Source organism: Phyllopteryx taeniolatus, chromosome 7 (genome assembly GCF_024500385.1).
Source record: "Phyllopteryx taeniolatus isolate TA_2022b chromosome 7, UOR_Ptae_1.2, whole genome shotgun sequence".
Classification (NCBI taxonomy): Eukaryota; Metazoa; Chordata; class Actinopteri; order Syngnathiformes; family Syngnathidae; genus Phyllopteryx; species Phyllopteryx taeniolatus.
The window spans coordinates 13,230,659-13,257,152 of NC_084508.1; the positions used below are offsets into that span (position 1 = coordinate 13,230,659).

The 26,494-nt window shown below is 40.6% G+C and overlaps 1 protein-coding gene across 2 annotated transcripts; it reads right to left on the bottom strand.

Moving 5' to 3' along the window:
• Positions 1–2,911: 2,911 nt before the first annotated feature.
• Positions 2,912–21,874, bottom strand: LOC133480544 (E3 ubiquitin-protein ligase RNF126-like). 2 transcript variants are annotated; one of them, XM_061778759.1, is made up of 9 exons: positions 21,856–21,874; positions 9,978–10,036; positions 9,517–9,577; positions 7,602–7,837; positions 7,448–7,516; positions 6,644–6,713; positions 6,466–6,559; positions 5,670–5,785; positions 2,912–3,751 (listed from the first exon to the last, which is right to left on the bottom strand). In XM_061778759.1, the coding sequence occupies exons 3-9, from the start codon at positions 9,559–9,561 to the stop codon at positions 3,575–3,577; spliced, it is 807 nt and encodes a 268-aa protein (XP_061634743.1). In that variant the 5' UTR covers positions 9,562–9,577; positions 9,978–10,036; positions 21,856–21,874; the 3' UTR covers positions 2,912–3,574. The 2 variants fall into 2 exon arrangements, with proteins under 2 accessions (XP_061634743.1, XP_061634742.1); XM_061778758.1 differs by lacking the exon at positions 21,856–21,874 and adding an exon at positions 14,900–15,078.
• Between the last annotated feature and the right edge of the window lie 4,620 nt (positions 21,875–26,494).

The following is a 26,494-nucleotide window of genomic DNA, read 5'->3' on the forward strand; positions in this document are numbered from 1 at the left end:
AGGCGTGGCCAACTAGTCGCTTTTTATAATGCCTTTGCATTCGTGATCAAAAAGTCACGTGGAAAGTTCAACTGTTACATTTGAATAATATTACATTTTTAGTTATTAATGCAATAATATATTGTGGTTGTGTAAAAGTGCCCAGTTTCTTGAGTGTGGGAGGAAGAACATGCAAACCCCCCCACAGGAAATAGCCCGGATTCAAATATTCAGCCTCAGAACTGTGAGGCGGCTGTGCACCACTTGTACATGGTGCATTGTGCGCAGTATCTCAGACCATGTAGCTGTGGCCTGGGAATATATCTATACTGTTAATAAGGTGATGCATTTAGGGCTGATTATTTTAATAATTGATTAATCTGTCAATTACTTTTGGAATTAATGTATGACTCGGATTTAAACAAAAAATCTATCCCTTTATTGAAAAAACAGAATGTTATTTCATATTGACAGTGCAGAAAACGCACATTAACTGATTATGATTCAATTACTGCTTTGCTCCACATGTCAGCAAAAAGGCAAAAATATTGATCATTGTTTTCCAAAGTAAACGAATATGTTTACAAATGTCTTGTTTTGATTAAACAAAGACATTTATCAACAAAGACATTTATCAACAACACCCAGAAACGCCGCTGGCTTCTCTGGGCCCGAGCTCATCAAAGATGGACCGATGCAAAGTGGAAAAGTGTTCTGTGGTCCGACAAGTTCACATTTCAAATTGTTTTTGGAAATTGTGGACGTCGTGTCCTCCGGGCCAAAGAGGAAAAGAACCATCCGGACTGTTATGGACACAAAGTTCAAAAGCTGGCATCTATGATGGTATGGGGCTGTGTTAGTGCCAATGGCATGGGTAACTTACACATCTGTGAAGGCACCATTAATGCTGAAAGGTACATACAGGTTTTGGAGAAACATATGCTGCCATCCAAGCAACGTCTTTTTCATGAACGCCCCTGCTTATTTCAACAAGACAATGCCAAACCACATTCTGCACGTGTTACAACAGCGTGGCTTCTTAGTAAATGAGTGCGGGTACGAGACTGGCCTGCCTGCAGTCCAGACCTGTCTCCCATTGAAAATGTGTGTCGCATTATGAAGCGTAAAATACAACAACGGAGACCCCGGACTGTTGAACAGCAGACGCTGTACATCAAGCAAGAATGGGAAATAATTCCACGTACAAGCTTCAACAATTAGTTCCCAAACGTTTATTGAATGTTGTTAAAAGAAAAGGTGAGGTAACACACTGGTAAACATGACCCTGTCCCAGCTTTTTTGGAACGTGTTGCAGCCATAAAATTCTAAGTTAATGATTATTTGCTAAAAACAAAGTTTATCTGATTGAATATTAAATATCCTGTATTTGTAATGTATTCAATTAAATATAGGTTGAACATGATTTGCAAATAATTGTATTGTTTTTATTTTTGTTTAACACAACGTCCCAACTCAATTGGAATTGGGGTTGTACTTTGATACACGCTACTGAAATAAATTTGCTTTACCTTTAATTATATTAGTAATAATGGTATTCACATATGTGAAGACACTGACAATGGTAATGATCAATAATTATCAACAATAATTTAACAAGGTAAGAAACAGACATACGCAACATTCATAGGAAATCACAATATCCCATTTTCTATCTAACACTAACAACTATTAAAACAGGCCCGCACAGGCTACTAGTGGTTTTTAGGGGCGACCTAGTGCCTGTGGGCACTGAACCCTTGTGTAATGTCATACTCGCTTGATTTCGGTGCAGGCAGCGTGGGCTCAGTTCCTACTCAGTGAATAGACTGTATGTTGCATGCTCCAGTTCCCAGTGACCCTCAACTGGATGAAATGGCTGGGTGGATGTTTTATGAGGGGCAGCACGGTGAACAGGTGGTTAGCTCGTCTGCCTCACAGTTCTGAGGCTCAGCACTGGGCTTCCTGTGTGGAGTTTGCATGTTCTCCCCATCCTCTCACATTCGGAAACCATGAATGTTAAGTTCATTGAAGACTAAATTGTCCATAGGTGTGAATTTGAGTAAGAGTGGTTGTTTGTCTGTGTGTGCCCTATGATTGACGGATGACAAGTCCGAGGCGTACCCCACCTCTTGCCCAAAGTTTGCTGGGATATTTGATGGGCATTTGTGGGGTAAATGTTTTGGGCCTTTTATAATCGGTTCCTGAGGTTTTATTTGCTTTCAGAATTGCATGGCAGGCAGAGATCTTGTATTAAGCTACGCATTTCAAATTATTTAAAAGTACATGCAATGTAATTCAACATCAGTTATCGTAAAGTAAAACTCAAGCTGTATGAAAAAAAATCCAACAAATTATTAAGCTAGAGTTAATAAAACTTCCTGTGATGTAAATATATTATGTAGCTGCTTGACCCAGTTGAAAGGGCAACTCAATTATTGCAGACTAAATCACATTGTTGAAAAGTTTGAATAGTTTCACATAATAAAGCCAGGCTATTTTATTTCCCCTCTTCATAAAACTGAAGTCATGTCCATAGGAACAATCTGTTCTGATCAAAGCCCTGTGAAGCTGAGGGGAGTGATACAAAATGGAGGAAGTACGGCCTTGATGGCCATACAATTAAAAAGGAAGCTGAATTGATGACTTCATTGATGCAGGGAAGAATCTAAGAGAGCCAGAACACCATAAAAGTACAAAACAATCTGAAAAATCTTATTCTACATTGAATTTGCTTCAAGAGTTTGGGCTCATGCATCAAAAGGATTCCATTTGGATTGGGCCGGCTCTTAAATTATGTAGTTTTATCAATCATCAAGAAGGCACACTCTTTGAGCAAAAGGGCTTTTGATTCATTATTGCAACAAATGAGCGCCTGTGTTCTTCACGTTGATCACATACATTATAGAGTGGCAAAAACTACACACGACGTGAATGATGTGTCTTGAGTGTTATCACCCAAACGTCTTTATTTTCATACATGATCATACTGCAAATCAACTGGCAACCTTAGAAAAGAACTCCCTTTCCATTCAGGTTAAATCATGTATGAAATGGTTCTTCTAAATGGAGGATGCAAAAGATTTGCGGATAAAATTCGCTGTGTGTGGAAAGCAAGGTTTCACATCAAAATAGGTTTGGGTCTTAAGTAAAAACTGCAAGTGGAGCCTTGATAAGTACTTGCGAATTTGAATCCAAAAGGAACCATGAAGAAAAAATAGGGTGCACGGTAAGGCCTTAGATATGATGGTACTCTTAAAAAAAACGGAATATATGTACATTTCATTTTGCTTTTCAACTGGAAAAAAAATGTTCCAATTCCAAAAATGTTTGAGCATGAGGTGTCTTTTACACACATCCCCACATTGTCCTTGACAGAGGTTTCACTCCAGGAGGCCTCCACCAGTCTTTTGTTTGGATCCATGTTGGATTTAAAAAACAGGAGCAGTCGTCTTACCGCGGAACCGGGTGCTCTCTTAACGAGATTGCACCCCGGTTTTCTCCTCTTTATCAGGGAGTCAGCGGGGTCACAGCAGCCTGGAAGCTCCAAAGAGCTAAAAAAAATAAAATAAAGATGGAGACGGATAAGAATGCTTCTCTACGAGTTGTCAGTGGAGTTCTCATTACTGGTGGAGCTGGAGGATTGGGGGGTGGAGGAAGACGACGAGGACGTTGAGGAAGAGGAGGAGGTAAAGTTCATCCCTGATAGTTCTGGAGGGTTGGTCGCCGTGTTCTGGCCGCTCAAGCTTTTCCTGCACACCGGACACGTGTCGTGCTGGAGACAGTGACAGAGGAAGTCAAAACATACATCGTGTCATTTCATCAAATAGTAATAGATGCTGTGCATCACACACAGACAAAGACCTAACTGCTGAGCCTATTCAAACTCAGTTGCACAAAAAAAAAAAAACAGCAGCACCCACTGAGGGACAGAAACGGTGTGAGGTTTCCCTGCACAGTATTAAAGCTGATCATACATTACAATAACGATGATTTGCGTTCCAGTAGACTCTTACGTATGGTCGCTTCTCAATGTTTAATGAATTGTAATGCACAATAGGGGCTTGAACCAACTAGTCGACATGTCGACTTTACCACTGCGCAATGGTTATAGCTTGAGGTCACCAATCACTTGTTTTGGCAACACGTACGACTTGCTGAAAATGAACAGGTGGTGGGTTCACGCAGCAAACTACCAGAGGTTCCTCAAGGGTGTGATGACATTGTTTTAAAAATGAGACCAGTAGCCTGGTTACTTGCAAAATATGAAACAATAATACTAACAAAATATAACAATAGTATGAGTGTTATGCACGCCCACCTGAAAAGGCATCCGCTAACACTAACTGACGAGCAGCCTTAAATCCTCACGTCAGCGGTCATCAAATTGATCAAACTCCAGAAAGATATAGCGTTCTCTAAGAAAATTAAATGAAGGACAAGCTGTGGTCGATCAATAACCTTTATCGTAAAAATATAGTTAATGTCCCCAAAGAAATCACCCTACTAGCGTTTCTCTCGACCCTCAGCCTGCTTCCAGAAGACACTCGCTCCACCCCCCAAATTCACTCATCGAATCAATCACAATTACAGACACCTTCACAGTCGGATCGTATAAAACTCTTGCAACAATCTACGTAACATAACAGCAGATTTGCTACAATATGGAGCTGGTACTTACTGTCTAAATCCCTAATCGACGAATGACTATGACCCAATGACTAGCGAATCACAAATCGTTACTCCTTGTACTATTCTGAAATAAACACGTCATTGTCCAACAAATGGGGTCACAGATTTTGTTACAACAGCAGAAAGAGGGCTGATGCATTTTTGCAACCGCCAAAAAGAGGTTGCCAAAACACTATTAGTTTAAAATGGCATACTTTAACTAGGAAAAGTGTGAATAATAACATGTTACTTCTTTTTACGCTTGTATGGAGAGGAAAAAAAAGTGTATGGAGGGGGAAAAAAAACAAACATTCAGGTAGCCTCCCTTTCCTGCCCTTCCCTCTACATTATGAGTGTCATACATCCAAATGGGAGGAGTTTTACTTTGTTTTGGTGTATAATGTTTAACTTCAAGGGGGCACGGTGGACGACTGGTTAGAGCGTCAGCCTCACAGTTCTGAGGACCCCGGTTCAATCCCCGGCCCCGACTGTGTGGAGTATGCATGCTCTCCCCGTGCCTGCGTGGGTTTTCTCCGGGCACTCCGCTTTCCTCCCACGTCCCAAAAACATGCATAAATTGAAGAGTCTAAATTGCCCGTAGGTGTGACAGTGAGTGCGAATGGTTGTTTGTTTGTATGTGCTCTGCGATTGGCTGGCAACCAGTTCAGGGTGTACCCCGCCTCCTGCCCGATGACAGCTGGGATAGGCTCCAGCACGCCCGTGACCCTAGTGAGGAGAAGCGGCTCAGAAAATGGATGGATGGATGGATGTTTAACTTCAAGCAAAACTGTGTGCTAGCAGTTAGTATGTCTGCCTCAGTCGCAAGGTTCTGGGTCAAAAACAGTTCCTGTGTGCTTGTTCTCCCCACACTCATTTGATTTCCTCTGGGTACTACGGCTTCCTCCCACATTCAAAAACATCCATGTTAATTGTTGATCTCAGAAGAAACTGTGCTCTACTGCAGCGTAATACACAATCTGATTACCTACAGTACATTTCCAGTGTACGTGGTAGTCTCTTACCTGCTCTAGCCAGGGTACAATGCAATCATTGTGGAACATGTGATTGCACGGTAACTGTCTCACGTTTTCTCCCACACTGTAATCTTCTTTGCACACTGGACATTCCAGTCCTGAAGCTGGAAGACAAGCCGCATAATATGGCAAATACGACTTAAACCAACAACAGGACAGTACAACACGTTAAGTGGTTCTGAGAAGCCCTTTATGCTGACTAAAGCGATTTAAACACCCGTTTCTTGAGCTAGAAATGTGCAATTTTCAAATGAATGTCATCTTTTTTAGCCAAACAGTGCAGTGGGTACATCATGTTTTTATACAATTTAACACATTACAAAAGTAAATGAATTGACAAATCTGTGAAAATTATAACAAAATGAGATGCTGAATTGTTTTTATTTAGTATGTCGTCCACTCCTTACTTTATCCAACACTGTCCCCATCTCCCTAAATTTCTTGTATCATGCACAAATTGGATGTCTTCCATATTTAATCCTGTAGTTTCACTGACTCAATATATCCAATTTTGTTTTAATAAACCATGATAAAAATTGTGTCTTTTCTTGAGGAGGAGTAATTTTTTAGGAGTCTATAAATATTTTAGGTACCCTGTTGATGAAGCTATTTCAGCAGTAGGGTACCTGAAATACACAAATGCAATGTGATTAAAAACAATCACTGCTGAATACACACAAGAAATCTGATTCATGTAGCTCAATTGCTTTTGTAATGAAACATTTAAATTGCAGAGACTTTCTGGACACCCTGTATCTCAATAGCAAGAATTCTTTCAACTTACCAACATGCTCCTCTGTAACTAGGACTGAAGGCAGATTTTTGATTTTATCTCTATCAGCAGGTGGAGGCCCCGTGTTCTCAAACTGATTTAATAACTGAAATTGAGGACAAAATACATACTGTGTGGTCACACACTGCACAGGAAATTGTTATTCCTAGTAGAAAATGACTGAAAATACCTGAGTTATAATAGCATCTAACCCGTTAGCCCCCCATGCATAATCCATAGGATTTGAATGAAGAACACCCCTGTGAAACAAAAACATACAGCATTAAAAGCAATGGAAGGACAGTTTCTGTTGTTGTTACTCATGGGGGACAAGATGAATACTGTACATTGATTGGTTATTAATAACTGTCGTAGATGTTGAATTTGTACAAATGACTTAATATTGTGTGTTCTTGAAGCGATGAAGGATTAATATTTCACTACTTTGCACCAACCATCAGAGGGCGCAATTGATTCAGGCCCTAAATGTTTGCTACTAAGATCAAAAGGGAGTAAAGTTGGGTGCTGGACATTGCCTGTAAATAGTGCAAATTCCACTGGAATACAGTTTCTTACTGGAAGATTTCAGCTGTACAAATTATGCTTTAATATTATCTGTGGCTGCAAAGTGGAATAGCGGTTAGCAGATGTGTTTCACAGTCCTGAGGTTCTGTTCCGTGTGGAGTTTGCATGTTCTCCACGTGTTTGTCTCGTTTCTCTGGGTACTCTCCTCCCACATATCAAAACATGCATGTTATGTTCAGTGACGACTTTAAATTGTCCATAGATGAGAATGTGAGTGAATGCTTGTGCCCAGTGATTGGCTGATGTAACTCAACTGGGATAGGGTCCAGCTCACGCACAACCATAATGAAGACAAGCATTTTAATGAATACAAAAACATGTACAAATCAAGAATTCTCCAATTCATCACTCAAGGAAATGCATTTCAAATATCTTAAACTGTGACCATAACTCTGCTCCAAACACTCACCAGGGTCCAACACCAATATTTGGCATTGCAGTAGGGGCAATGATTCCATTCACTAGCTGCTGAATGATTCTACAAACACAAGCAGAGGAGGTAACTCATAAAGTATATGTGAAAACAAGCTTTGTGCCATATGTTTGTACAGTATGATAGTCACCCCTCTAGAGTCGGAACTCCCTCATGCCTTCCCTGCTGCCGTCTTGAGCCGTGACGACTCCTTGGCTGCCTGGCACTGTAGCGTTGCCGTGACGCATTCTCTCTTTCTCGCCGACTCTCAGCGTCACGGTTGTCCTCCGTTCCAAGTCCAGCTCCGAAGTCGAAAGGATCGTCGAAGACGCTCAGCGAGAACTGGCCGTAGCCCGACGGGAATGTAAACAAGTGCTGGTCTGTGTTCTGGTGGTAGAAATTTGGGCACCAACAAAGAGGAGTTTTACAATCTCTAGCGGCTATAACGCTAAGGCTGTTTTCACATTTTGTCAGGTTATGTTTGGTTAAAACAAACCATGCTGCATTTGATATCATGCAGTTTAGCTCTAGTGTGAAATCTACATCGACCAATGAGACGGACCGTGTCAAAATGGCAGCAAAAAGCATAGGGACATGAAATACAGGGGGTCTTCTGTTTATTATGGTACCAACATATGTTTCAAGGTTACGGATGAAATTAACTAGGTTGTGAGAATGCCAATACGAAAGAATAAGTCACATGACACAGGACAGAAGCTCAGTTACCGAAGGACTTACCCCTTTTCATTTGATCGTTTTACACTTTTTCAAAGAAATTTTAACTGTACTGTAATTTTGACTTAACGAGGTTAGCCTAAGTTAGTGACAGCGCACTCTGACTTACTAAATATTCAAGTTACATCATCGCCATAAGAAGAGGAACTCCGTTGGAAACCGATGACCCCCGTTTATATGAATCCAAACCGCCATCTTTTTTCTGCTTGTCTCTGTCAATGTGTGTGTTATACATTTAATGTGCTTTTTGTGACATCTAAACTGGTTATATATATCATCAATTACCAAGCACTGAAGTTCACTTCCTTGAGAGGGTTAGTCAAGTTGACAGTTAAAGGAGACATTTTTTTTGTTCACAATTTAAAACAGTTCCTTTTATCAAAAATACCGCACCCATCCATCTTTTAAAAGACCAAGTACACTTACATTTTATTACTCACTGATGCCAGTATTTTAATAGCCTTTTTTCTGTTTTTGTTGCTCCACCATTTTTGTTTGAATATTGGTTATTTAGATTTAGAGGGCGAGATCAATGCAATTCATTAGTCAGTCTATGGCAAGTTGCATTATGTTAGCATTAAGCTAGCTAACAGAGCTAAAGCTCAGTGAGAACCGAATAGTATAGTACCTATATTATGTATATTGGGTGTCGTAGTCTCTGAGCCTTTTAATTAGTCCGAGTACGAGTACTTAGGTACAGTATTGGTGTTGATACCGGTGCATTCATGATTATTATTTTTTTTTTTGTCTAGCTGAAATTAGTCCATTTCGAGGCCGGTCTTATGCGAGCCACTGCTCATCCTGCCCCATATACTGCTGGGCCATTGGCGAGTACAGGTATCGCTAACATGATGCCCCAAGTGTAAAAAAGCAGCTGGATTACACTTGATAGTGTGCAGATCAACGTAGTATTTGGCACATGCAGCGGACATGTCACCAAAATCACGTATGTAGCGCTTACAGAAGCGAACTCTGCCCACGAATGCTAATCTCAGCATCCGTCAAAACCCAATGCAGCTATGGTTGAGTTTGACTTACTGTATATTGTTTCCGACAGTGTAGTCTGGCTGTGGCTTGAAAGTGGTGGCGAGTGGGTACTTATTATGTAAAGTAGATCCGCTGCTACAAAATTCTAAACGGTTTATACTCTGACACATTTTCAAAAATAGGCAGCCAACAGAAGAGTTACTTGGGTGTGTAATTTCACACTTGATGGGTGGGCTGACACTCCAGAGACTCAACTATTTGTATACAAGCAATTCCAAAGTCATTTTCCATAGTATGTCCCCTTTAACACAGAATGTGATGTAAGTAAAGAATGAGTTAGGAACCTCAAATGGTTGCTGGTATTGTGGCCCGCTGGAGATGGTAGACATGGAGCCATTGTCAGCACTAGACGGGAGACAGATAGTTGACGAGTTATGTTGCTTTTTTTAATCACACCAATCGGGCTTGTTTTCTTAGATTCCTATTAATCCCACATCACATCGATTAGCATCCGATTTCTATATCCTTACTGCTTCCACACAACATAAATGTATAGTTATGATTGTTATTTCATTACAAACAATTGGGCTTGTTTTCTTAGATTCCTATTAATCCCACATCACATCGATTAGCATCCGATTTCTATATCCTTACCGCTTCCACACTACATAAATGTATAGTTATGATTGTTATTACATTACAAACAATGAATGGCGGAATACTAGTTCAAATGTACACAAATTGAGAGAATACCTGAATTGAATGGTGCTAAACTTCATTCAAAAAAAAAAAAAAAAACACATACCTTCTTTCTTCCAGCAGTTCCTCGATGAACCCTGACTCACATCTTGGACAGGTGTACTCCTTAAAAAAACATAAACATCAATTGTTAAATGTCCTCAATTATTGTCGTTCAATTCACAATTTAAAGAGCACTTTATGGTGAAAATGTGCCTTTAAAGTACTGTAAATCGTACAAATTGTAGGATTTTGAACCAAGGTCATGTGTGACAAGAGATTTCACAATTTTGCATCATCAGCGACGCAATAGAAGAGTCAGCATTTATCCGCCATCGCCTTTCATAGGGAACGCAGCCAAACAGGGTATTTTTGCCTCTCTCCACCATCAGATAATTACATTACATATATCAGCACCAGTGACTGACAGTTGCTCTCTGCACAAGAGTGTGAGAAGTAAAAAATAAATGAGAGAAGTACGTGTCAGGTTGATTTGTACTTCTGTCCTGGCATTACGAATTCCATTACGAACAAGCTAGAGGCAGTGAGTCTCAGGTGTAAAAACATCTTGCTCCACCTACAGACAGCCAGAGTTCCATCTGTGAGTCGACTTTAACCCCCATCTCATCAAACATAGGTACCTAGGTACCTTACAGGACACTGAGCTGGTAAAATGGTGTGGGAGAAGAGGGAGGGGGGGGGGGGGGGGGGGGGGGGGGGTGAGAGAGAAAAAAGGGCCCGGTGTGTAAATAAATTCCGAGGTTGACTTGGTCTGACCCATTATGGCATTAACAGCCTCACAAAATAAGGCAGAAACATGTTGGGTTTTGAAGACAGTGTGAAAGGGATTACTAAAATTAATGTGCGTTTAAAACCGATCCAAAGTTAGAAATGTCTTTTTTTCCCCTTTACTATAGTAACAATGTACAGACTGTATTTGTAATCTTTACTGAAAAAAACAAGTGCTTTTCTTTAATAAAAAAAAAAAATTAAGGACATTTCAAAGTGACACCAATTTCTGACCGGGAACGCAAGTATTTAAAAAGTTAAAAAGATTACCTATGTACCACAAACTGCAAACTGTAAAGAATTGCCTATTTAGAATTTCAGCTGGCGGCACGGTGGCCGACTGGTTAGAGCGTCAGCCTCACAGTTCTGAGGTGCGGGGTTCAATCCCCGTCCCCGCCTGTGTGGAGTTTGCATGTTCTCCCCGTGCCTGCGTGGGTTTTCTCCGGGCACTCCGGTTTCCTCCCACATCCCAAAAACATGCATTAATTGGAGACTCTAAATTGCCCGTAGGCATGACTGTGAGTGCGAATGGTTGTTTGTTTCGATGTGCCCTGCGATTGGCTGGCAACCAGTTCAGGGTGTACCCCGCCTCCTGCCCGATGACAGCTGGGATAGGCTCCAGCACGCCCGCGACCCTAGTGAGGAGAAGCGGCTCAGAAAATGGATGGATGGATGGAATTTCAGCTATTTTTTTTTTTAAATTAGGGGTTTGGGGGAATTTTCGCATTTTGGCTTGGGCTCTAACCCCCATAATTACTGTGCTGAAGTAGTTTTTTCAGGGATCTGTACATCATTATTTGTATTTTTTAGTGATGGCCAAATGATACCGAGGCTTTGGAGCTTGTGTCACTCTTCCTGAAGCGGAGTGATTCGAAACGCTGTAGGAGCTTGTATCAAAACACCAGTGTCACGTGACCGATGACGTCTGAAGCGTCGAACGTCATCACTGTTTCGCTTCGCGCTTCAGTCCTTCAAAATGTTTCTACGCTTTTTATTGGCTCATTGCGTTTCAATGCATTCTGAGCTAATGACAGCTTGACAGGTTTGACAGATTTTGAGTGGTTTGGCGCCGTACTAGCTATATAAGATGCATCATTATGCTTCAAAATGGGGTTGTGAGGAGATGAGATTTGGAGAGTGAGAGTATTTTGGCAAGTCAACCATACAGGTCCCCAAATGAAAAACCATTATCTTTAAAGGTTTTCCTTAAAAACAGCACACACACAAGAAAACAATGTTTCTGAATTCACACACCATGATCATGCAAAGTAGGAAGGCTCTCTAATCCTGTTAGCGACTTTTAGTACAGTTTTGAAATAAAGCTCAAAACTTTAAATAAACCCTTAACCAACATTGAACCACATTTAACATTTAATATAATTTGCATTTATTCTTTGTGTTAATCTGAAATGTGTTTTAGAGTATCGGGGAGAGCATCTGCATATTTTATTGCAATGACGATATAATCATTATCTGGTATGAATGAACAAAACACTTGAATGATGACCATACAGACTTTTCTGAACTTGTATTGCTGTCATGGGAAACAGTGCCAGTGCTTCAGTCATGTTCTTTAGAGGTTGCTATGGCTTCAGTTGTCCACTAGATGTCACCATCACTGTAGCCTTAAAGCTTTGAATCTTTTTTGGCACAATTGTTAGGAAAGCCTCAGTGGTTCGTGAGGCTTCACTTGCCAACCACTAGTATTTTTTCTGTTTACTTTTACTCTCGACATTTGAACACATGTTCTTTTGACTCCTTACTTTGTCAAAATAGGCTCGTTACTCCCCCCAATGCGGATGACGAAATGACAAAACAGAAAAAGACGTAAATAAAGAGAGAGATACAAGTCAACTGTGGTGGAGATCTCAGTGTAGAAAAAAAAACCCCGGAACAGCAGAGACATGGAGCAACATAAACAGGGAGCTTTAACCACAGTGATGCAACAAATTCAGAGATGCATGATATTCCCTATCCATGGCCATATTTAAGAGAACTGATGTTGTAGGACATGCGTGTCAAACTCAGGCCCGGGGGCCAATTTTGGCCCATGATTTAATTATATTTGGCCCGCAAGACCATATCAAATGTGTATTAGAGCTGGCCCGCCATTATATAGCACATGCGCCACTAATATTACAAATCCCAGAATGCTTTGCTAGCGTGTTGGCCCATCAGTCTAGACCAGCGAGCGCCCCTTCCCTTTCTGTTGCAGTCGTTAGCAACTGTGCTACCAGTCTCCTCGAGCAAATTTACACTTCCCTTTCCCAAAAATGGCCAAACGAAAGATGGAAAACGGTTAACTTCCAAGACAGGTGGGAGGCAGATTGTCTGTTCACTAAAGTAAAAGACAGACCTGTTTGTCATGTGCGCAGCAACGTGGCTGTAACAAAGAATATAACATAACTGAATTAATGTTTTTTTAATGCCCTTTATCAACTCCTAGGCAGAGACTGTTAATAGTTTGAAGTTTGGATTTTTCTTGAAGGACATTCTTATTTTGTTGTTGGCCTTTGAAAAAAGATTTACATCAAAAAGAAAGGTAGTTGGAGATTGATAAATAGAAGATGGAGAGACAGAAGAATTCATGGTATCTATTTAAATACAAAACAACATACAAATACCACTGATGTCTTTTATCGCAAATTTGATTTCTCGTGTTTAGAATATTAAAGTTTGTTTATTGCAGATTCAGTGTTTAAGCAAAATTTAAGTTCGTTGTCATACGATAAACTAACGCTACATCTTTGGAGAGAAGGGAACCATGCACATCACAGTGATTTTTCATTAAAATTTAGTTTGGCCCACGACGTTGTCCCAATTTTATAGTTTTGGCCCATCGTGAATTTGAATTTGACACCCCTGTTGTAGGAAAACATTTTGATCGCATAAAACTATTCAACGCTAGCTAGTGCTTGGTTTAAAACAACAGAAACACATTTAAAACATATATTGAGAGACCGAGAGCAATGAACACAAAAATATTATAAAAAGAGTATAAAAAAATAGAGTAACAACTGTAATAACACTTACAACAACAACAACAAAAATGCAAAATATTGGAACCGTAAAACTGAACTGTAATATGGCGGGTGGTTACTGTAAATATTTATGCAATATAAAAAGGCTCAAGTTTGTCACTAAATGGTGTGAGGTACGAGGTGTGTCTGATAAGTTCCAGGAATGGATACTTTACTAATCCAAACTACAAACTAAGATTTCTCCCCTTCGACGTAATCCCCCTGGGGTTTAATTCACTTCCCCAGCCATCTCTTCTACACGTTCATACACTGCTGAAGGATTCCTATGGGATCCTCCGCAGCTCCGTCATCAAAGCCATCTTCATGTCATTCATGTTTTCAAAATGGATCCTCTGGGGGGACAAAGAGCAAAGTCAAGTTCTTCGGCAGGTGGCTCAGCAGTGCCATGTTGTTGTCGGACAGGAACTGTCTAATGGTCACGTCATTTTGAGCAGGCGTGTTGTCATGGTGAAGCAGCCACGAGTTGTCTTGCCACGACTCTCACCTCTTCTCGCACACTGAAAGAAGCAAACGCGGCAGCAGCTCCTCATTGACGTTTGGCCCGCATTAAGGAGAAAACGCGTAGTTTTGGGTTTAAAATATATCTTTTTGTGATACCAGTCCTGGAACCTTTCTGACAAACCTCGAAAGTACAGGATCACTGGAGCAGCAAGTGGATGAGACAAGATCTTTCTAGAAAGTGACAGCCTATCCAAATTGTGTACCTTAATGAATGACACGATAAAAACAGAACACAACGGTTTTTTTTATTTGTGTAGCAAAAAATAAAATAAAAAAAACCGGTATTGTAAAAGCAAATGAGTGACGTTTTCCACTAATAACATCACGATATTGACGTTTAAGTCGTCACACAACAAAAAGGTAACATGGTAAAAATTGTTTTGGGGAGAGGGGGAGTTAGCTAACTGCCGTACAAGTGACATGTACATTTTGTAACCCGACGCGTTTTACACGTAATGCGTTAATAGAATGAACCTTACGATAGCAAACTGGCTAGCCGTCCGTTAGCATTACAGTTCAAACGAGAACTCGTAGCCATTAGCGTGCTAACATTCGGTCCGATGCCGAAAATTGTCCTGAAATAACGTCACAAAACATCAAACGTGTGTTGAATACGCTGGGACGTTTTGTCCCTTAACGTACTATCGGGAGTACTTACTGGAAGGCGAGGGCTAATCTCCGCGGAGCATCTGTGACAGAAGAACCGGCTAGGCCACGGTTGAGCTTCGGCCATCTTTTAGCCTCTGAAGCGGAGAGGTTGGAGCAAGTATGGGGCACCACAGAGGACAATGTTTTCCCCACACAAACTTGCCAAAACGTGTCAAATATCCCCCCCCCCCCCAAGTCTATATAAATATATACACAAATAAAGGCATTTTAATATCTATTTTGACTGAAGACCATAACTACCGAGCGTTAATATGAAATTACGAATCGAGATGAATGAAATTAGTTCAAACATATTTTATCCAAAACTATAAGAAATGTTTGGACTCTCAATGTTTTTTTTTGTTTTTTGTTTTAAATTAGTGTTAATTTTATGGAACCGAATTAAGTCAGCTTTGACCGTTACGGCTGTCATTTAATAGCATCTTGTAGCACAATGTTGCCACAAGATGGCAGGCATGTGAATCTAGTGGTGTGCAGCGTACTTCCCAATTTAAAGGTCACATCTCCAACTTTATGAGATCATACTCATAAACTCATGAGTGTGGAAAAAAATATGCTTTTTTTTTATAGGTTCTCATTCACCCGCCAAATAAATTAGCCTAAGGAGAAAGGATTCTTGCAATTACGCCGACCAATTTGCATCGTCTAGAAAATGGTTGTTGTTTTCCCCATTGGATTCCTCTCTCATTTTCCACTTTATTTAACAATCTTAAGCTTTGTGTAATTTTTTTCCAAAGCATTGCTTAAAAAAAGTGCTCTGTGAAAAACAAAACCAAGATAACATCCGTTAAAGACATCTTAATTTATGTCAAACACATTTTTGGACACAAATAGTACCAAATGGGTGGAAAAGTGATTGTTTTTCCTTTTTATTTTTAGGCTGCATTCTTTTCAGGTATTTTTAATGGGATAACCGTAAGTGCAGAGAAGTGTAGAGTGGCTGCATGGCTCAAAGTGAGGAGGAGTTCTCTTACTAGCAACGCATCAGCCAATCGTATCTCCATGAGCGACTGGCCTAAAGTTTGTATTCATGGACCTGAATACGACTGGTAACTTCTTTTTTTTGGGGGGGGGGGGGTGGAATTCTTTGCAAATACTGTAAATCACAATCAAATAAAGAAAAGTTCCTCAATTAAAAGTTTAAAAGTTTGCGTTAAGTTTTTTTCGAAACAAGGCAATGGTCGTGTTATTCTTTTTTGACACATTTTAACAATCTGAAGTCACAACCTCATTACAATTACATGTGCATATATCTATTTAGACAGTACAGTTGCCTTGTGATTATCACATCTGCCTTACAGTACTGATGTTCAGGGTTTGAATCTCGACTCTGGCCTTCCTGTGTGGAGGTTGTATGTTCTTCTCCTGTACTTGTGTGTGTGTGTGTGTTTTTTCCTGGTCCTACATTCCAAAAACATGCATGTTAGGTTAATTACTTGTCCATAGGCGTGAAAGTGCATGGTATGCTTGTTTGTTAGTATGTGGCCTGCAATCGACTGGCGACCATTACAGGGGCACCCCACCCCGCCTCTTGCAAAGTCAATTGGGTTAGGCCCACGTTAGAAAGAAAATGGATTGAATTCTTTCTAAGTAAATCACTAAAGAAGGGCTCCTCAATTCTGAGTTTAAGACGTTTCTTCCCTAAGGACTACAGTGAAGTTGTACTGGTCAAAAAATAATGTAATAGTAGGTCTGGGTTCACCTGTTGTAAGCACTGCACTAAACAAACAGAACATCTCATGTCTCCTGTTTTATACTGGAGTGTAAAGTACTGTAAACTGTTGTGAGAATGACAAGAAAACAGGGTGGAGATGACTGTAGATTAAGTGGCCGTTTCCTCCGAAGCGAGGCTGTGGATGTCATGTCTAGCGCGTCCGCTGTTGTGTCTGCCGGGGCCATGTGGGAGCAGGAGAAACCTGTCTGTCCCATGGGTCTGTCCCATAGATTAGAGAAGGTCTGATAGCACGGAGGTTTGCTATGTCTGCCCGGCTGAGGTCATCTATTGTCTCTTTGTGCCCCGGTGCGTCACCGGTCTTCCAGTCCACCGCTCATCGCACCCATCCAAATGTGACCGGGGAGTGACTGCGGGTCAGTCGCCGGTCATGTTGGCCGCACAAAACAACTCCTAACAAACCGTGGAATATTTTCACACCCTCACTGCTGGATTTGACTGTATGAACTCACTTATTTGGTGGGAAATTAAGATTCAATCCAATGAGAGCTAATATAAGAGCTGTACTGCATATTAAAAAATGCCTTTAGACAATTGTCTGATAGTTAGCGAGAACGCTGTATTTGTAGATGACCACGTGTCCCAACAGATTTCGTTTGGATATTCTCATGCATTTGAAGAAACTGTTAGCACTGAAGCCAGGTTCACACAACTGAATTTTAAAATGTGAGAGACACCACTCATGACGAGGAAAAACAAATCATCAAGAGGGTGTTCTTACTGCTGTTATAGTTTCTGTTATACTCCAGATGACAGTCGGGAGTCTCCTCCACAACTTGTCGGAGTACCAAGACTGAACTGTGAGGGGCAGCATTGTGCCACAGGGCATCCAGACTGCTGGAAAATACAAAGGAAGTCATAGTCGAAGAAGAAATAGAAGACGCTAGGTTAACTGTTAGCTAATGTGGTTAACGGCGTGAGCTTCCGAATTGGCTATCGTTCCATTTCACGTCACATTCACAGAGTCTGTGACTCGACCCAACTTGATGTTGACCACACACATAAGAATTGGAGTTTGTAAATATTGAACTGTTTTAACATTTACGATTGCATGACCAGACTGTTTTCTGAGCAGATCGGTGAGGAAAAATCACTCCTAACGTACTCCACACCACACAGAATAATCGCTCAGGATAATCTTAGGGCTCAAATTACGCCCGATTATCGATATGTGTGTACCCCGCTTAGGTTGAACAATCGGTTTTGTGAATTTGCTTGGATTATTATTATTTTTTTAAATTTTCCCAAATGAAATCGAGGTGCTGTTTGGTCGATTGTTTGCTTTGTGTTGCGAGCTTCAGATACAGCACCGCTAGATGGCAGCAGTGTAAAAATAGAGGTACAACCCAAATAACGGAACAAATTTAACTCGTAAGTCGAATTTCCATTCTAAGGAGAGAGAAATGACTCCAATGAGTCCAGTGAATCTGTAAAAGGAGAATGATAAATTAGTCTGTAATGTAAAATTTACCAGAACTGGCTGCTATGTGATCAGAAAGTAATGCCCTTTATTGTGGTCAAGCAGCGTGTGGTTCGTCCCCCAAGGTTGTTTTCTGTTCCAAGTAACAGTATACAACTGAAAGTTTTTGATGACAAGGCAGCTCAGTGTTTAATATTAATGTGACAGCATTTACGTGTTAATTTAAAAATCCTTGTATGCTGCTGTTTCTTGCAAAAAATGAACTAGAAAGAAAATTGATTGGTCTAACAAACAAAAAAAAAAGGCTCCCAATCCTATACTATGGTATACTGTATACTCTGGTCTGCAACATTATTTAATTGGCAGTTAACTCTTAAAAGCCAACAAATGGCCAATGTAAAGGTAGCAGACAGTGGTGCTGGAAGGGTGTATGTACATCTAAAGTTTCTAGACATTCCAGCCAGTTGCCCTACATGATCACGGACTTAAACACCTGCACATGAAGACAGACACACTCACACGAACATAAGCACACAACAAAAACAGCCACCCGCGGGCTGGAACTTCCTGGGCCTCTTTCATGCGTCAGTTGTTTTGAGTTCCACTTGTTGAAGACTCTCTGTCCCGCCAGCCACACTGTTGTCTGATATTGTGTCACCAGAGCTGTGCATCACACACAAACACGCAAAGGAACATCATGTGTTCCAGGATGATGTCCCCACAGTACTATAGTGACTCGTTAAGTGTTTGGGATGATTTCACCAAAGCAGCTATCAAAATATACAGTAGATGTTGCAAGAGGAACATGTGTGCGCCATTTGCAGCTGAGGGTTTGTTTCTCTCTGTTGGTATGGCATATTATAGTGGTGCTTATTCACTGTGTGCTGTGGTGAGACTACTCTGGCGACAAGCGGAGACTCCATTCATCCATTTTATACAGCGGTTGCGGTTGCTATCCTATAGGCAGAGGTGGGTAGAGTAGCAAAAACCCGTACGCAAGTAAGAGAACTGTTACTTTAGAATAGTATGACTAAAGTAAAAGTAAAAACAAATAATAATAATCTGTGAAAAAAACTATGCCAGTACTGAGTACCTGGTGAGTAATTTCAAATGTATTTTATTTATTTTATTTTTTGTCAAATTGACAAAAATACTTAATACTAACTAAAATACTAACTTATATTAAGGCATTATAAACAGCCTTAAATTAACGTTCTTTGTTTACACACATGAACCAGTACATAGGGTGATCAAATACAAATTAATTGTATAATTATGTATATTTTCAATTACTTTGAACTTCGAAAAACACCAACTTCAAAAACAATGCGAATTGTGCCCACTTATGTGCATGCATTGCGGATTGCTTTCCTTCCTGTTCCTGCACAACCCGTTCTAAAGCGAGGAACAGGGAGCTCAAACTGGTCAGATTTGGCCAGACGAACTGCAATTTCAATTCACGTGCTGTGGTTGACCTGTTGGTTTAATTTCACAGAGCATTGCTTTTTGCAAACGCTGAACGGGAAAGCCTCTTGTATATTTCTAAAGTTCCAAGTGGAGTTCTTATAAGCTGAAATGCTGATATTTTTAGCTGCTCTTTTTTGCACTGCCATCCATCCCATTTTCTATACCGCTTATCCTTACTCAGGTTGCGGCCGGGTGAGCTAGAGCCTATCTGTATGGGAAATAAAGATTTCTGCCATGTTTCACATAAATGAGTCACTTTGGTTATGTGTGGGGCCACCGTGACTGTGCTGTCATGTGACTGCCTGGCTCCGTTTGACTGGTGACATGGAGTTAAACCGTCATTTGTAATTACATTGGATTGGTGAAAAAGAGACATGTGACACACGTTTCTCTCACAAACAAAATTGGTTGTGCAAGTAATAATCAACCCTGGACTGGGTACCAAACAATCACAGGGCATAGAAGTACAACAAATCAATTCACAGTGACATTCACAACTATGGACAATTTAGAGTCTTCATTTAACCGAACATCTATTTTGTGGGAATGTATGAAGAGGCCGCAGTACCCAGAGTCATAATTCAAACCCAGAACCTCAGAGTGAGATGGACGTAATAACCACTAGGTCCACCATTTTCTCCAATTTTAGCAATTTCTTAAATGCAATACAGTATGAAAATTAATATTAATTTTATATTAAAAATATATAGAATGCCACAAAATGACAGTATCAATCTGCCACCGCCTTTCCTTTCCCATTGTTTGCTTGTAAATAGGTTTTTGACTTAGATACTTGAAGTGGAAAGAATAACATTTTATTACTTTACTTCACTTATTAAGATATATAATGAACCACAAGGGCGGCACGGTGAACGACTGGTTAGAGCGTCAGGCTCACAGTTCTGAGGATCGGGGTTCAATCCCGGCCCCGCCTGTGTGGAGTTTGCATGTTCTCCCCGTACCTGCGTGGGTTTTCTCCGGGCACTCCGGTTTCCTCCCACATCCCAAAAACATGCATGATAGGTTAATTGCACACTCTAAATTGCCCGTAGGTGTGAATGTGAGTGCGAATGGTTGTTTGTTTGTATGTGCCCTGCGATTGGCTGGCAACCAATTCGGGTTCCTGCCCGATGATAGCTGGGATAGGCGCCAGGACGCCCGCGACCCTCGTGAGGAGAAGCGGCTCAGACAATGGATGGATGGATGAACCACAACGCCAGCACCGTGGACGACTGAATAGCACATCTGCCTCACCGTTTTGGGGACCGAGGTTCAAATCCCAGCCCGGCCTGTGTGGAGTTTGCATGTTCACCCTGTGCCTTGGTGGGTTTTCTCTGGGCACTCCGGTTTCCTTCAACATCCCAAAAACAAGCGTGGTAGGTTGATTGAAAATTCTAAATTGCCCATGGGTGTGAATGTGAGTGCGGACGGTTGTGTGTTTCTATGTGCCCTGCGATTGGCTGGCGACTAGTTGAGTGTGTACCCCGTCTCCCACTCGAAGATAGCTGGGATAGGCTCCAGCAGCCCGCGACCCTAGTGATGATAAGGGCTAAAGAAAATGGATGGATGGATGAACCACAACTGATTTGGTTGTTTGTGGTATTTAGAACATTAAACTTAAGTGGAAAAAAAAACATAATCAACACGTTTTACACAGCGCTCCCACCTACATATTACAGTTCAATATCAGATCAAGAACTCTGTTTTAAAGGATATCTGGCCTAATATGGTTCAAAGTGAGGTCAGAGCAATACAAGGCCTTGTTTTGGGATTGAAATGACCCCAAATCTCAACACTTTTGTATTGTAAATAATTGACCATCTATCAGGCCTATCAAACCACAATGTGGAAATATGTGCAAGTGCGAAGGGAAAAAAACCGCTAAAAGAGCAAGAAAGAAGAACAAAGAGGAATGTGTAAATGATTCCCTTCTGGCATGTCTAGGCTAATATCTTTGCCATCAGTTGTGTATTTGTGTGTGTGTGCATGCATCTGTGTGCTTATATATAATTGTGAAATTTCACATGAAGCTTCCATTCTTGCATGAATAAAGTTGTTGTTGTTTTAGATGTTGCTCAATCCGTCCCAACCTGCCACAAAAAAAAACCAACCCAAACTTTCGCAATTTGTTCTTATTAAAATAGCACTCTATCATATCATACTTTATAAAACATACTGTACAGTAATGAAATAATTAAATAGAATGTAAAGAATGAATCCATTTTCTTTTTGCCAGAAATTTTGCTGCAGTATAATACTGATGTGTATATATGGAGACGGTCACAGAAATATTAGTGGTTCTTCCCAGAGGATAAAGAATACATACCTGTGAGTAAAGGGGTTATGCGCAACCAACTACTGCATTAGGCAACACAGTACGAAACGCTTCCTTCCAGTTCAGGTGACTGGTGGAGCTCGTTGGCAGGAGACTGGGACAAAGCACCTGTGGAAATATTAAATGTCTACAGTAGTCTGTTTTTTCCTCAAGATGTCTTCAAGAGCTACCAAAGATGACCAAATCTGATATTTAGTCTTCGTTCATGTTTACATACATAAAGTACATGATATACATTGAAGTTTTGTCTGTGTTAACATTTGTCTGAATATGCCAGTGATAAATAACATGTACTAGCAATTTTGGGTTAAAAACATCATGTCATCAACCCGTAGTTATCGCATTCATCAAGTCCGCTGAGCTGGTTTTTCGGTTTGGTCACGTAACGTTCTTCATAAGGCTTATTGTGTTGCTTCGCTGTATGTGTTCAAATAGCTGCTTAAAGGGTTCTGACACAGCAAAAATGATGCTATCTGTTAGCCCATCTATGGCGTTTTGCATTGTTTGTTAGCATTAGGCCAAACAGACTGTATTAAGCTAAAGCCGTGTGGTTGTTTTAAATATACAACTCGTAATTGTCTTTGTTTTGTTTTGTTTTGACAGTGAACTTCAACTTGGAGTGGCATGAAACAGCTTAAAGCCTCTTTTTTTGAAGAATTGTTCACTATCTGCCAAATTGCTGCTTGTTGTGAAGTGAGTTGAGTGGAGTTCACTGGCACCATACACTGCTTGAATCTCAGGTTTGCTCTCGCAAGTGAAGGCAAAAAAAACAAAAACAAGAAGCAAAATATCTAGAAAAAACTTGGAAGTCAGGTCACTCGTATCTCAAGGCACCACAGTACTTATTTTATGGCTGTACTTGATATACAGTATTTTAAGAAGTCTGTATTGCAAGGGGGGACCAAATTTCTTATTTGGGCCTTGAGCCAGAAAAAATTATGAAACACAAAACCTGATTGCAAAGTAAGCAAAAAGCAAAAGCTAATTGCCAAGTAAGCAGAACAAACTTCCAAGTTTCCACTAAAAACAATCAACTATCTGGACTAAAGCTTGTCCATGAAAGAAGGTGGCTTGGTTTTTAGGGGGGAAAAAAAGAAGAAAAAAATGCAAATAAAAAATTATGAGCATGGCTTATGGTTACGTTCCAAACCGCAAATTGCGCAATGAATTTCCATGTGAGTGTAGCCTTGTTTCAAGGTAATATCCTGACTCTCCCCAGAATGAGATCAATTATCAGGACAGCGCCAAGCTTCTATATGCTTTTAGGAGAACATGGTAGCTTCTCAGTAACCTTGCCTCCTTTAATACTGTCTGGGGACAAATTTGGCTCTCCCTTTTCTACCAGGAAAAAACAGGATAAGCGGTAAAGAAAATGGATGGAGTCTCTAATTGAGTCTACCTAGCATTCATGAAATTAAAGCCGAAACTTAAATTATCTACCTGAAGCAAACCAAAAATGCCATCTGCTTGTGTTCTATCATCATTTTAGCGCGTATGGGGCATGCAGTCAGCTGTCAACTTGAATTAAAAAGGCAGATTTGACTTAACAATGTCAAATATTTGCAAAATAATAGCCAATTAATTTTTTTTTTTTTTCACGGTTAATGTGATTTTTGCTCCTGAACCTCAACGTATTGTGTCGGCAAATCGGGGCTGTAGACATCAACTTCATTTTCTCACACGATTGTAAGCTATGCATCATTGAGTGAGCAATGTTTGCTTTTAGCCACTGGTGGACAACTGGTTAGAGCATCTGCCTCACGGTTCTGAGGACTGGGGTTCAATCCCCGGCCCCGAATGTGTGGTGTTTGCATGGTCTCCCCGTGCCTGCGTGGGTTTTCTCCCACATCCCAAAAACATGCAGAGTAGGTTAATTGAAGACTCTAAATTTCCCGTAGGTGTGAATGTGAGTTTGAATGGTTGTTTGTTTATATGTGCCTGGCAACCAGTTCAAGGTGTACCCCGCCTCCTGTCCGATGATAGCTGGGATAGGCTCCAGCACTCCCGCGACCCTTGTGAGGATAAGCGGCTCAGAAAATGGATGAATGGAGAGCCACAGCAGATGGTTAAAAGAGCCACATGCGGATCTGGAGCCATGGGTTGTAGACCCCTGGTATAAACCAACACAGTGGGGGAAAGTCATTTTGTTGATGGCAACAGTTTGACCCTGGAAGAGATTCTTTTTTTATGTTACTTCGTATGAGAAAAAAATGAAATCAGTGAGGTTAGAGGCTGAGAGATTCCACTGTACAGTGATGCATGGGGATGCGAGTGGCCCGATTTTGGAGTATTTCGGGATTCAAACCAACATTTAGCCAATTATTTGCTTTGACTTGCCAGCGCAAAGTGCAAACTTGAGATACAAGCACTAGATGATGGGAGTGAACTCAATGCAACTCACTTCACAACAAGCAGCAGTTTGGCAGACAGTGAAAAGTTCTTCAAAAAAGAAGGCTTTAAGCTGTTTTTTGCCATTCTCGGTTGAAGCGAACTGCCTAACTAAACATAAGACAGATAATTACATGTTGTGGATTTAAAACAACCAAGTATAGTTTTTGCCTTCGGAAACTCAATTTAGCGTAATGCTAACAAGCAATACAAAATGCCATTGACGGGCTAACAAATAGAACATGTCGCGGTGTTATAACCCTTTGATCAATAGATATTTGAATTCAAAGGAGCAGCACAATGTCCACTGAATTGAAAAATGTGACAAAAAATATTAAATTCTTTATTTCATCTCTTAATGTAATATAACATTATGTTGAATTATGTTATTATGTTATTACTCTGTAATTTTATAAAGTGTAATGTTATAGCGTGCTTGTTTCCTTATTAAAAACACACATTACAAAAATATGGGTTGTTTTTTGGGGGGAGGTTGGAACGGATTGATGGCGTTTCCATTCATTTCAATGGGAAAAGATGATATGACATACGAGTGTTTTAAGTCAAGAGCGAATCAAATTTGTATCTCAAGCGGTGGCTTTATCTGATAATGTTATTATGTTTAAAAAAAAACAGCTTTCTGGGAAATTAAGATTATTTATCACAAGAAGGAAAACAAATCCATGAACCCACAAAAGATCACATGCATGCAACGTTCGGGCTGACGTAGAAGAATCTGGATTAATATGTGGGAAGATTTACAACCTTGGAAACGACGTCCCCTTGCAGATGCATTGCGAGGGCGGGGCCCGCTCTGATATATATTAGTTTCAGCTGTGGGATGGAGCCATTTACGATGCGGGAGCGCTCTCTCGTTCTCTCGACCACAAGTGGGTGGTCCGCAGGGCTCACTTTCATCACAAGTTCATTTATGATCTTGATGTTGTCTGTCTGACTTACTGGAAGTGAGAGGGGGAACTTGTCCAAATGCGGAAGGTCCCATGTGGATGTCGTTGATGTGTCACGGCATGAGGAGTGGCCTTTGGAACGGGGAGCCAGAGGTCGTGACGTAACGTCGGCAAATATGACTAATATGCTTGTTTAGAAAAGATGAGCACTAGTGGGCCAGCTGTCAGCATCACACACACATCATCATGATACAACACACAAAGCAAATCTGACGCCTTGCCGCACAGCATATGGTAATAGAAAAACCATAATGACTACCTCCATGTGGCAATAGCTCTGATGGTACCGCAAATAAACAAACACTTACATCTCATTTAATCAAGTTCAAGGTCAATGGCTTGAACGATGATTTCAACCTTCTCCACCATTGTAGTTTGAATGTGTGAACCGATAATTGAAAAAATGTTACGTGAGGTACACTACTTGGAAGGCAGATGAAAAACAATGGCCATCATTTTGATTTCTTCAGGTAAATTGATATGAAAATAGAGGCGGAAATCCAAACATAGTTAACATGATGATGGAAAAAAAAAACTGACATGGCAACCCTCCAAAATTTTGGTCATAATTTTCAGTTCAAGTCAGCAGCAGTTACTCACTTTCTGCCACTCGGAAGTACACTGGCATCTATTGGCTAATGTGCGAATGAGCAACATTGTATGACTTGTTCCTTGCTAAACCCAAATAATGACTTGGGTCGACTTGCTTGACTTTTGCGACAGTAACTTGGAACTTGCTCGAAACTTTGCTCTTTGAAACATTCACATGAACTTCATGCAGTTGCTCCACATTTCCTGTGCGCCCAGAGTTTAGGGACACCCTGTAAATTGGGCTGCTCTGGCTGTTTCAGAATAACTATGCCACGGTTCATAGCAGAATGTGTTAATTCTCAGCATATGTGAGACAAGAACGTGTTATTCCAGTGTTTATCCCATTCTAGTCGCTTAATGAGTTTTCCGTGTGGTCGGTATCCTACATAACGACATGTTTGTGTTTCCCGTTTACAGCTGTCCGTTTGTGCAGATTCATTCGGAAGGTCAAATCATTTGCATGCCTGAGAACAAGATGCGATCTAAAAAACAAGGCTTCTTTTCCTTTAAGTCCTGCTCGTTAAATTAGAGCAACCAAAACAGTAAAAATAAAAAAAATAAAATAAAAAAAAAAGGAGGAGAGCGTGTTCTCCCAGAGTACGTACTGTATGCTCCCACTGGCAATGTGGGCTCAAGGTGACGCCTTTGCCATAATTGTGTAAAAATGAGTCATTTAAAATGTG